The 13,078-nt window shown below is 36.0% G+C and overlaps 1 protein-coding gene across 1 annotated transcript; it reads left to right on the top strand.

The window, feature by feature from the left end:
- Nucleotides 1–7,208: 7,208 nt before the first annotated feature.
- Nucleotides 7,209–13,078, top strand: LOC123880064 (N(G),N(G)-dimethylarginine dimethylaminohydrolase 1). Its single transcript, XM_045927954.1, has 5 exons — nucleotides 7,209–7,646; nucleotides 9,606–9,708; nucleotides 10,694–10,791; nucleotides 11,891–12,118; nucleotides 12,758–13,078. The coding sequence occupies exons 1-5, from the start codon at nucleotides 7,383–7,385 to the stop codon at nucleotides 12,863–12,865; spliced, it is 801 nt and encodes a 266-aa protein (XP_045783910.1). The 5' UTR covers nucleotides 7,209–7,382; the 3' UTR covers nucleotides 12,866–13,078.

Here is a 13,078-nt window from a genome sequence, read left to right as displayed (position 1 = left end):
GAAATTTTTAATTTTTTTATCGAATTCTAAATTTAAATTTTTTAACGTATAGTAAACCGGAAGACATCACGTTACAATTTTTTTCGGTGAGGAATAAGTACATGTAAGCTTTAATTCACGGTAAAAAAAATATTGTAACGTGCGAGGAGCGGGTAGAGAGAGAAGGAGCGAGCAGCGAGTAGTACCGAGGCGAGGGGTGACGAGCCGAGGCGAGGAGAGGTGCGGAGAGGTGCGGAGAGGGGAGGAGAGGAGAGGAGAGGAGTGATGGCGATGCATAAAAGCGGTTGTCGGGCCGCGTGCGCGCATTATTACGTGTAGTTTTGAGTGATTTATTTACTGCATATAATCTTGTGAATATCGGAATTAAATCCCTGTTGGGTTATACAAGTTAATTTCTTTTATTTCTGAGTGTTCGTCACATTCAGAAGTGGGATGAATAAGGCCCACAAAAATCTCACAATGAAGCGAGAAAAGCAAGAAATATCCCTGAGGTCGAAGAGAATGCGAAGGTCAGCAAGAGATTGTGAAAGCGCTGATTTTTTTCAAGACCCGTAAGTGAGTACAGATGCAAATTTAGTTGTCATTTCACACACAGACTGAACTGAAGGTTATGTTTGATAAACACGTTGGTAAAGCCGCTAAATTATTATTTTTTGAGGGTACTTCGGAAAATTATCCGAGAAAACCGTGTTAATACATAAATTTATCATGTGTTATTATGTAGAAAGCTGGATTAGCAAAATTGTTCAGTTGGACGAGATCTATCAGTGGAGTGACGAAATAAAATCATTCAATTTGCAATCGAAATTTCTGGGTCAGGCACGTGGTTGGAATAACCATAACCTGTTAGAATTATACAACCACACTTGAGAAAAATGGAAGACGATGATTGTGTAACGTGTGTTACTAGAGGAGTTGTGGAGTCGTGTATTAAAATATTTTGAATTCGAATTTGAATTTGAAAGTTGATGTCCAGATTAAAATGACGAATGAGATCATAACAAAATATTTTCAAGAAAAGTTAGCCATGTACTACAGATGCCAGCTAAGTGATCAAACAGCCGTTTCATGCGTAATACACGCCTTACCGAGTGAGCTATTAGTTATTTTCAGAGCAATACGAGAGATTCTTATAGGAAATTAACAAATACTAGACCACGATAGAAAAGAGAACAGCATTGCTCATGCTGAACAGTGTTCGGAAATAGCAGAGGTAAGTAAGGTAAGAGGTAAGTGCAAATCTACTGCTTTTTTATATTGTACCTACATGTCATGTCATGTTCTTTGAAGACTTTGGATTTTGATATCGAGATAAGATTTTGATATAAAGTTTAAGATTGCGATATTGAGTTTAAGAGTTTGATATCGAGTTAAGATTTTGATATCGAGCTAAGATTTTGATAAAGAGTTTAAGATTTTGATAAAGAGTTTAAGATTTTGATATTGAGTTTAAGATTTTGGTATTGATATTAAGATAAGATTTTGATATCGAATTAAGATTTTAATATCGAGCTTAGGATTTTGATATTGAGCTTAAGATTTTGGCACTAAGTTTAAGATTTTGATTTTGAGTTAAAGATCATAACAAAATATTGTAGAATTGATATCGAGTTAAGATTTTGATATCGAGTTAGGATTTTGATATCGAGTTTAACATTTTGCTTTTAAGTTTCAGAATTTAATTTTGATAACTAGTGTAAGATTTTGATATCGAGAAAGTTTTGATATTGAGGTAAAAATTTGTTATTGAGTAGGTACATGATTTTGATATTGAGTTTAATATTTTGATATTGAGTTTACGATCTTGATATTATCGAATTGAGATTTTGATATCAAGTTTAAGATTTAGGTATTAAGTTTCAGATTTTGATATTGAGTTAAAAACTTTGTTATTGAGTATATTATGATTTTGATTTTGAGTTTAAACTGTTGACATCGAGTTACGATTTTGATATTGAGTTTAAGAATTTGATATCGAGTTTAAGATTTTGTAAACGAATTTAAAATTTTGATATGGAGTTTAAGGTTTTGATATTGAATTTAAGAATAATGAGCTAAGATATTGATAGTGAGTTCAAGATTTCGAAAATTTTGTTATTGAGTAGGTACATGATTTTGATATTGAGTTTAAGATTTTGATATTGAATTTAAGGATTTGATATCGAGTTTAAGATTTTGATAACAAGTTTAAGATTTTGGTAACGAGTTCGAGATTTTGATAACGAGTTAAGGATTTTGATAACGAGCTAAGATATTGATAGTGAGTTCAACATTTTGATAACAAGTTTAAGATTTTGATATCGAGTTTAAGATTTTGATAACAAGTTTAAGATTTTGATAACGAGTTCGAGATTTTGATAATGAGTTAAGGATTTTGATAACGAGCTAAGATATTGATAGTGAGTTCAAGATTATGATAACAAGTTTAAGATTTTGATATCGAGTTTAAGATTTTGATAACAAGTTTAAGATTTTGATAACGAGTTCGAGATTTTGATAACGAGTTAAGGATTTTGATAACGAGCTAAGATATTGATAGTGAGTTTAAGATTTTGATAACGAGTTAAGATTTTGATAACGAATTAAGATATTGATAATGAGTTGCAAGATTTTGATAACGAGTTAAGATTTTGATAACGAATTAAGATATTGATAGTGAGTTCAAGATTTTGAGATTGAGTTTAAGATTTCGATATTGAAATTGATAAAAATTTGGATATGTAGTATATGATTTTGATATCGAATTTAGGATGGAGTTTAAGCTTTGATATTGAGTTTATGATTTTGATATTGAGTTTAAGATTTTGAAATCGAGTTTCAGATTTCACTTTGAGTTAAAATTTTGACGTTGAATTTAAGGTTTTGATATCGAGGTAAATAACGAGGTTTTGGTATCGAGTTTTAAGTTGAGTCTTAAGATTTTTACATTGAGTCTAAGCTTTTTACATTGAGTCTAAGATTTTCACATTGAGCCTATGTTTTCACATTGAGTTATTGGTTTAGATTAAGCAGTTAATTTAAATGGAACAGTTGATTTAGATTGAGCAGTTAGTTTAGATTGAACAGATGGTTAAGGCTTTGGATTGAACAGTTAGTTTAGATCAAGCAGTTGGTTTAAATTGAGTACCTAATTGGTTTACATTGAGCAGTTAGTTTGAATGGAACAGTTGATATAGATTAAGCAGTTAGTTCAGATTGAGCATATGGTTTAGACTCAAGACTGAGCAGTTAGTTTAGATTGAGCAGATGGCTAAGGTTAAGCAATTAGTTCAGATGGAGCAGTTAGTTAACATTGAGCAGGTGGTTGAGATTGAGCAGTTGGATTAGATTGAACAGTTAGTTCAGATTAAGCAGTTGGTGTAGACGAGCAGTTGGTTCAAGTTAGCAGTTGGTTTAGACTGAGCAGTTGGTTTAGACGGATATTTTAGCTTTGATTGAGCAGTTGGTTATGATTGAGCAGTTAGTTTATGTAGAGCAGTTAGTTTAGGTAGGGCAGCTAGTTTAGTCTTTAAATTGAGCAGTTGGTCAAGACTGAGCAGTTAGTTTAGATTGAGTAGTTGATTTAGATAGAGCAGTTGGTTCAGACGGATCTTTCAGTTTAGATTGAGCAGTCGTTTATGATTGAGCAGTTAGTTTAGGCAGAGCAGTTAGTTTAAGTAGAGCAGTAAGTTAGATTGAGCAGTTGCTTAAGATTGAGCAGTTGCTTAAGATTGAGCAGTTAGTTGTTGAGTAGTTGATTTAGATAGAGCAGTTGGTTCAGATGGATCTTTTAGTTTAAATTGAGCAGTTGGTTATGGTTGAGCAGTTAGTTTAGGTAGAGCAGTTAGTTTAGGTAGAGCAGTTAGTTTAGGTAGAGCAGTTAGTTTAGGTAGAGCAGATAGTTTAGGTAGAGCAGTTAGTTAGATTGAGCAGTTGCTTAAGATTGAGCAGTTAGTCTAGATTGAGACGTTGATTGAGATTGAGCAATTGGTTTACGTTGAACAGTTGATTCAGATCAAGCCGTTGGCGCAGATGAGCAGTTGGTTCAAGTGAGCAATTGGCTTAGACCGAGCAGTTGGTTTAAATTGAGCAGTTTGTTTAGTTTGAGTAATTGGTTTAGTTCAAACAGTTGATTTAAATTGAGCAGTTGTTTTAGATTGAGACTTTGAGTAGTAGGTTTAGATTGAGCAGTTGATTAAGTTTAAGCACTTAGTTCAGTTTAAGCATTTGGTTTAAATTTGGCCGTTGGTTTAGTTTGAGCAGTTAGTTACATTGACCAGTTTAAGATTGAGCATTTGGTTCAGATTGAGCAGTTGCTTCAATTTGAGCAGTTGGTTCAAACTGGGTAGCTGGTAAAGGTCAAAAATCTGGATTGAGTTTAGAAGTTTAAAATTGTGAGCTGAGGAGATTTTATTGAAGAGCTAAAGTATGTTTTTGCGCCGCGCCAATTGCGGTGCAATTGTTTCAGGACGGCCGACTGTAACGTGCGAGGAGCGGGTAGAGAGAGAAGGAGCGAGCAGCGAGTAGTACCGAGGCGAGGGGTGACGAGCCGAGGCGAGGAGAGGTGCGGAGAGGTGCGGAGAGGGGAGGAGAGGAGAGGAGAGGAGTGATGGCGATGCATAACAGCGGTTGTCGGGCCGCGTGCGCGCATTATTACGTGTAGTTTTGAGTGATTTATTTACTGCATATAATCTTGTGAATATCGGAATTAAATCCCTGTTGGGTTATACAAGTTAATTTCTTTTATTTCTGAGTGTTCGTCACAATATATTTTTATTTTGGCCAAGTTACTCAAATATCGATTTGAAATGTTCACTTCCGGTTTACAATGCGTTAAAAAAATTTAAATTTAGAATTCGATAAAAAAAATAAAAATTTCAACTTTTTAACTATAATAAACAAGCTTTTTAGTTTTTTTTTTACAAATGAATTGTTACAAATAATAAGCATCCAAAAATAACGGACTTCATTCTTAGTAAATTTTTAAAAGCTCATAACTCAGCAATAAAGCATCATACGAAAAAAACATTGTGTGTATATATCCACGTCTACTAGAAGTATAACTGACCAGAGTATAAACAAAATTCACGACCTCACTTTTTTTACATACATAATTTAATTATTGTGCACCTCAAGGACGGGGTCGCGCGGCGGCGAGCGCTGCGGTTAGGCGGTGCCTGGAGCTTGGACACGTAGCTTTAATAGCAGGTAAAGACGAAGGACGTAAGTTCAAAACATGAAATATATCGTTTTTCGCCCTTCGGGGGAAAAACGTTTGTTATTTATAATATTATATTAGGCATTTATTAATTCTAAAGTCAAACGTAAGCTGCCGATATTCGTTGGTCATATAAAACTGTCATAGCAATTTGTGTCCCTTCCGAATTATTTTCTTTTTGGAATGATATGTCCAAAATGTATGTTTGTGATGTGTTTTTTGGCAAATACAAAACCACGTCAGGGCTGCAGTAGCATGCTACAATTTATCACTACAATAATGACTACCTAAATTGTTTCAAATATTCGCGCCCTAGAATCTTGTATCGTTTTGTATCTTAGAACGTTTTTATTGACTTGCCGGCTGTCTACATTAAGGCTCAGTAGGATTTCTTGATTTGATTATATATTATATACTAGCTGATGCCCGCAGCTTCGCCCGCGTGGATTGGTCAGATCCCCTGCAGCATCAGGATTGGAGAGTTGGACTCCAAATTTTTTATGAAACAATGTCGCATAGTTCCTCTATAGATTAAAAAAGAAATGACGCAAATCGGTTCAGAAATCTCGGAGATTTCGGTGTACATAGGTATAAAAACACAACTCCCTTTTTGAAAGTCGGTTAAAAAAGTAGCCTATGTTACTCCCTGGTCAATTCTCTACTTGTCTGTGAAAATCCCGTCAAAATCGGTTCAGCCGTTCCCAAGATTAGCCTTTTCAAACAGACAGACAGACAGACAAAAATTTTAAAAACGTGTGATTCAGTTATAGTGTCGTTCAAATAACCATATGACCTTAATATGCGGTAGTTATTTTGAAATTACAGACAGACACTCCAATTTTATTTATTAGTATAGATAAAATTATATAGAATAGTAGGTAACTATATATTATAATTATGTAAATATATTAAAAATATATACATATTATAATTTATAATGCATCTGCGAAGCTCTCTTGTTAAAGTGGAATCTCATTTCACGAAGGTATGTTCTGTTTATATGTTACTATAAACTTTGTATTGTAACCTCAAAAGCGATACCTATTGTATTGTAAACTTACAATAAAATATTATTATGAGTGGTACGTGTCTTGTTCTTATTTTTCATCCTACAGCACCTGTACCGTTTACTTAAAACTTCTTAAATGTTTTAAGTTTAACATTTAGTGCACTCACATGATGCTATACTAGTAGACCTCAAATTGCTTTAAAAAGAGATCGACAATCGCAGGTCTAGCGTACTAGTATTAGTAAAGGTCAGAGGCTCCACTGTTGTCCACAGCTCTTTACATGACGGCATGTGGATGAAAACCGTTGAATAATCCGATCTTCGTAAAATTGCGTAGCACACGAACTGGGCATTCAAGGGGTTGAAGAAGAAGGGGTTTCTTGGGCGTTGGCTTCACAAAATTGTACGTACCTACTCATTACTGAATTTCAAAGTGTTTCGGATCAGTTAAAGAAAATAAAGTACCTACCTACCTACAGAAAGGAGAGGAGCCTAGACACGGCCATTATACTCTTATTCATAGTAGTTTAAACTCAACTATAAGTGTCAAATATCTCTATTACGTTTCTTGCTGGTTCTTCTCGGTAGGAACGGCATTCCGAATCAGTGGTAGATTATTTCGACGATTCAAAAGTACCTACTCGTAAAAGTTTAATTGAATGAGAATATTTTGAATTTTGTTTTTTTTTATGCTCAAAAAATTCTCTATATTAACAACTGGTGAATAAACAGACGGTCTGACTGTCGAGGCCACTGAGAAAATATTAAAATTTGGTGTCTAAATTTTAGCTTAATTTGTACGTTTTTATTAAATTATTCAAATGATGGCACGAGGTCAGCCCGCGCGCTGGTATAATTATATTCGTAGTTAAAAAAAAAGTTAGGAAGAACCCTAGCAGAGCTGCTTGTTTGGTTATGTTGGCAGTACTGTCTTTCTGTCAGTGTGACTGATATAATGTTGGTATTGAAGCACTCCACAAACTTCATACATTTTCATAATTTTCGTTTTTGTATGGAAGTGCTGCCTCTTATAACGTAGGGTATATAGTGATCTGTGATTACCAAGATTACATACTCTTTGGTAGTGATGGTCTGTGGTGATTACACTGGAACGGTGTGGAAGTGCACTTTCGTGTCTCCAGAACGTTATTAATATTCGGGCGTTGGTGTTGAAAAATGGATTTTAAAATGCATGAGTATACACACGCAGTGGTGGGTAAAATGGTACCAGAGCTTCGCGTCACAGATAAGGCTGACTTGAACGATGCTCGGAGGCAGTACGATAACTATTTGAGGCTGCTCCGAGAACTGAATCTGGAACTGATAGAGATTGAGACGGATGCGTTCTTCCCTGAGAACATCGTCTTCGAGGACTTGGCTATCGTGTGCCACGGTATCGTTCTCCTTCCTCACCCGGTATCAGCTACGGAGGAAATCATTGTAAGTAATAATAATATATTAAGCAAAAACAGTTTGACAATAAATTAATTCTTTAAAAAAACCGGCCAAGTGCGAGTCAGACTCGCGCACTGAGGGTTCTGTACTCGGGTATTTTTTCCGACATTTTGCACGATAAATCAAAAACTATTATGCATAAAAATAAATAAAAATCTGTTTTAGAATGTACAAGTAAAGCCCTTTCATATGATATCCCACTTGGTATAGTTATCTTACTTTGAAATTTTTTTTACATGTTGTAACCACAAATTAACAATTTTCGGATTTATTCCTTTACTTGTTCTATAAGACCTACCTACCTGCCAAATTTCATGATTCTAGGTCAACGGGAAGTACCCTATAGGTTTCTTGACAGACAGACAGACAACAAAGTGATCCTATAAGGGTTCAGTTTTTCCTTTTGAGGGACGGAACCCTAAAAAATAGCAGACTGTAAAGGTAAACGCAATAACTATGATACCAGATGGAGTGCTTTGACACCCGTACTAGGGAAACCTGTATTACAGGCACCAGTACAAGACATCCAGCTATACTTCCATGAAATGTTGAATGATAATAATGATAGATGCTGTTGATATATGGCAATGTGTAGCTTAAATTAGCTGGATCTAGAAATTTGAGATTTTGCTTTGTAACTTAGACACCTGTAAAGAAAAGTTTCCAGAAATAAACCTGAGCAATTAAGTAAGTCCACAACTTTCATAAAATATACTGTCCTCTGGAGACATACTGGCTACCAATATTATCCTGCGCAGAGAATACTGCCCTCGTAACGCTATCTGCAGTAATCTACATTTTTGAGATTTTCACTTTTTTACAAAAATGGACTCCCAAGAAGCTTCCCGATATGATAAAAAATAATTTTCAGGAAAATCCTTAGCAAAAAACATACTTCCAATGAAAATTTTCCTGAAAATTATTTTTTATCGTATCGAAAAGCTCCTTGTGAGTCCATTTTTGTAAAAAAGTGAAAATCTCAAAAATGTCGATTACTGCAGATAGCGTTACGAGGACAGAATATGCCTTGCATAGGTAGTTCGAAAAGAATCCACTCCCTAACTCCATGCTAATATGGCATTCTCCAACTCACCACATCTCACTTTGCTGGCCTTTCATTGAGTTACATGCTCAGAAATTAATTGAAACACACAGGTTAATTACAGGTCAAATAGCAATTCTGAGGAAATTAGGTCATTACTCATTATTTCGAATGATGTAACATTCTTTTATTTACATATTCTCATGAAAAACTAAAGTGGAAGCAGACAGCTCTTTATGAGAGACGGGAGATAAATGGATAAATAACTTAAAATAAAATAAAAACACAGACAAGTTTTTGTCTCAGTGTTTTTTAAGAAACTCTATAAGAAAACTAGAAAAGAGCTGATAACTTTAAAACGGCTGAACTGATTTTCTTAAACTTATAACACCCCTCGTTTTGGGTCGGGGGTTAAAAATTGCACCTTACAGACAGACAGATACACAGATACACACCTCAAACTTATAACAACCCTTTTTTTGGGTTGGGGGTTAAAAAAGTTGAGGAATGTAGGTACTCTATTACTAAGCCTCCACTATGCTCCTCCGTGTCTGTCTCTGTCCACCCGTCCGTCTGTCTGTCTGTCCGTCAGACAGACGGTCTGTCAGCAGGCTGTACTCAAGACCCGTAACAGGAAAAGAATTGAAATTTTCAGAGTGCAGAGTATTCCGCTAACACAAATAATATAAATTTCACTCAAATAAATAAATATTAATAAGTACAACCTCTGGTTTAGCTGTAAAAACTAGGCCACACACCCCTTCTAAAACACGGACTCATGGATGACCCTACTATGCAAAAATTTAAGTTTTAGCACCTTTAATTGTGTTATTATAATGGCAAGAGGTCACAAATCTCAAAAATATTATACAGTTTTTGAACTTTATTGTGTTTGTTTATAGATGGTAGCCCTCAAAAAAGTGTTTCAGCAGGACCTAGGACAAACAATCGTAGAAGTGAGTGATCCTGAAGCGAAGCTCGCTGGCTCCGACGTGCTGTTCACTGGTAAGAGTAATCATCCCATTGCTATCTATCACTACTCAGCACGGATCTACTCCCACAATGAGTAAGACTTTGGCCATAATCTGCTACATTGGCCTATAAATCTACAGCTTTCTCATTCTGAGAAAAGTCCCATGCTCAGTAGTGAGCCGGTGATTGGTTGATCTTGATGATGATGAATCTGCTGGATTCTGTAGTGCAGCTAGTAAACCTTAATGAAATGAAATGTTAATGTATTTAATGTAGGACAGAGTGTGCAATTTATATATGTCAAGACTCTACCATCGGTTTGAAAAGAAGATTGTACTAAGAAAAGCCAGCAAGAAACTCAGCAGCTGCTCTTTTTTGTAAATCTATACTAGTAAATAAAATTGGAGTGTCTGTCTGTAATATCGAAATAACTGCCGCATATTAAGGTCATATGGTTATTTGAACGATACTATAACTTAATCACACGTTTTTAAAATTTTTGTCTGTCTGTCTGTTTGAAAAGGCTAATCTTCGGAACGGCTGAACCGATTTTGACGGGATTTTCACAGACAAGTAGAGAATTGACCAAGGAGTAACATAGGCTACTTTTTTAACCGACTTTCAAAAAGGGAGTTGTGTTTTTCTACCTATGTACACCGAAATCTCCGAGATTTCTGAACCGATTTGCGTCATTTCTTTTTTAATCGATAGAGGAACTTTGCGACATTGTTTCATAAAAAATTTGGATTCCAACTCCTCAATCCTGATGCTGCAGGGGATCTGACCAATCCACGCGGGCGAAGCTGCAGGCATCAGCTAGTATGCAATAAATAAGCAATGTAATTATTACACTATCCTGTGGGGTGCTGAATGCCAAGTTCACCATTTCCATGCAACATGACTTGACATACCTTGTATAATAAATAATAATAAATAAATAATAAATCTTTATTAAATAAATAAATAAATCTTTATTATCTTAACAAAGTTAAGAAACTTAGAATATTACCTTTTCTAGGCCGGGAATTTTTTGTGGGCATTTCTGAAACGACCAACGAAGCAGGCGCCAGTGCTGTCGCAGATGCATTCCCTGAGTTCCCTTGCACGCCTATTAAGGTAAGCTTGTGTCGAATCGCCGTCCCATCGGACAATGAGAGTGAGGGAATAGAGTAGAAAGAGTACCTAGGGTTTTATTAGGGTTAAAATATTAAATTATGGTTATTATTTGTTTTTGTGTGCTCCAACTACCTTAATCAAAAACCCAAATACATTTTGCATGAGCATAACTTGCAAAATGAATTTGGGTTTCATACAAATTTCTCATTCCCAATTGCAGTCTATTAGAAGTGGAATTTCATAAACGCAACATGGTTCGCGTGTATGTAGGTTTTTATTATATCCCGTGGGAACTCTTTGATTTTCCGGGATAAAAAGTTGCCTATGTCACTCTTCAAGTCTTTAACTATGCCCATGCAAAAAATCACATCAATCCGTTGCGACTTGATTGAAGGACAAACTAACCAACCAATAAACCAACAAACAACACTCTTCTTTGACTGAACTCTCTGGAGCAGTGGTAAGCGCTATGGTCTTATTAGAGGGAGATCCCGGTTTCTATTCCTGGCAAAAAAAAAATCAACAGTTTAAATAAAAACTGTCATATCCCTTCCAGTTTAGCCCACTTCTATTTTACACTGCATCATCACTTACCATCAGATGAGATTGCAATCAAGGACTACCTAAGTCAGACTTGAATCTGGATAAACACAAAAAACCGGCCAAGTGCGAGTCAGACTCGCGCACCGAGGGTTCCATACTCGGGTATTTTTTCGACATAAATCAAAAACGATTATACATAAAAATAAATGAAAATCTATTTTAGAATATACAGGTGAAGCGCTTTCATATGATACCCTACTTGGTATAGTTATCTTACATTGAAAATTGAAACACATTTTTTTTCTGTGATGTAACCAGAAAATCACGGTTTTCGGATTTATTCCTTTACTTGTGCTATAAAAACTACCTACTTGCCAAATTTCATGATTCTAGGTCAACGGGAAGTACCCTATAGGTTTTCTTGACAGACACGAACGGACGGACAGACAGACAGATAACAAAGTGATCCTATAAGGGTTCCATTTTCCTTTTGAGGTACGGAACCCGAAAAAAAAAACACTTTCACATTTATAATATGGGTAGCGATTTGTTCCAGGTCGCCAAAGGAGTGAGGCACTTAAAGCGGTATATAAGCATGGCCGGGCCGGACGTGCTCTGCGTGTCTGCGAGCAAGGAGGCCAAGGAGATGCTGCGAAGGATCGAGAGCGGCGCCAGCTTCACTTACCAGACCCTCACCGTGCCTGAGAACGGCGCCGCCAACTGCCTGTACGTGAACGGCACGCTCATACACCGTGCCATTGAGGAGATACCGCAGTCTTTCAAGGTGAACCATTGTTCAACAGTTGGAATATGGCTCCATGGAAGATCAGCGCTGGGCCTGCGTTCCTGACACAGGCGCAGCAAATGCTGAGTCGAGTCCGTTTTGGTACCACACACCACTCACCTTATTTCGAGCAATTATTTTTATTATATTATTATTTTATCTGTACTTTCTGTGGCACCAAATAAAAACTTCTTTCTTTCTATCAATATTATAAACTAGAATCTATATGATGCCCGCGACTTCGTCCGCGTGGATTTATTTTTTTTGAAATCCCGTAGGAACTATTTGCTTTCTTGGATAAAAAGTTGCCTATGTCAATTTCAGACGCCAGCTATCTCTGTACCAAATTTTATATAAATCAGTTAAACGGATGGACAAATGGGCCTTAAAGAATCCTGTGGGAACTCTTTAATTTTCAGGGATAAAAAGTAGTCTATGTCCGTCCCCGGGGTGTAAGCTGAAAAGCTGTGAAAAGTTGGCAGATAGACAGACGGACGCACTTTTGCTTAATTTACATTATTAGTATACATTTAAACGAAAAACAGTTTGTTTATTTTATTAAATATTTTATTTTCAATGAATATTTTGGAAAATAATTTGTTAACCGAATTTAAACCATACACATATTCTCTATTGCAGGTGTTCTGTGAGAAGATAGACTTTGCTCGTCGGTCCATCTGCTTCACAGCACTGGCTCGCGTCTCCACTGGCCTCACTGCGTGCTGCCTACTGGTGAGGAAAGCCTAAACTGAACTACTGATATGACAGTATGATATTCAATGACTAAAACCCTGTTATATGCTTGGCGTCACCAAAAAAAAAACTCTAGACCAGGTACCAACCCTGAAATGAAAAAACCGGCTACATACTACAACCGGCTTTTTCCTACATTTTGCACGATAGATCAAAAACTATTATACATAAAACTAAATAAAAATCTGTTTTAGAATGTACAGGTAA

This window comes from Maniola jurtina, chromosome Z (genome assembly GCF_905333055.1).
Source record: "Maniola jurtina chromosome Z, ilManJurt1.1, whole genome shotgun sequence".
NCBI classification, from domain to species: Eukaryota; Metazoa; Arthropoda; class Insecta; order Lepidoptera; family Nymphalidae; genus Maniola; species Maniola jurtina.
Note: the sequence above shows the minus strand (reverse complement) of the source record. Positions and strands in the feature narration are given on the sequence as shown.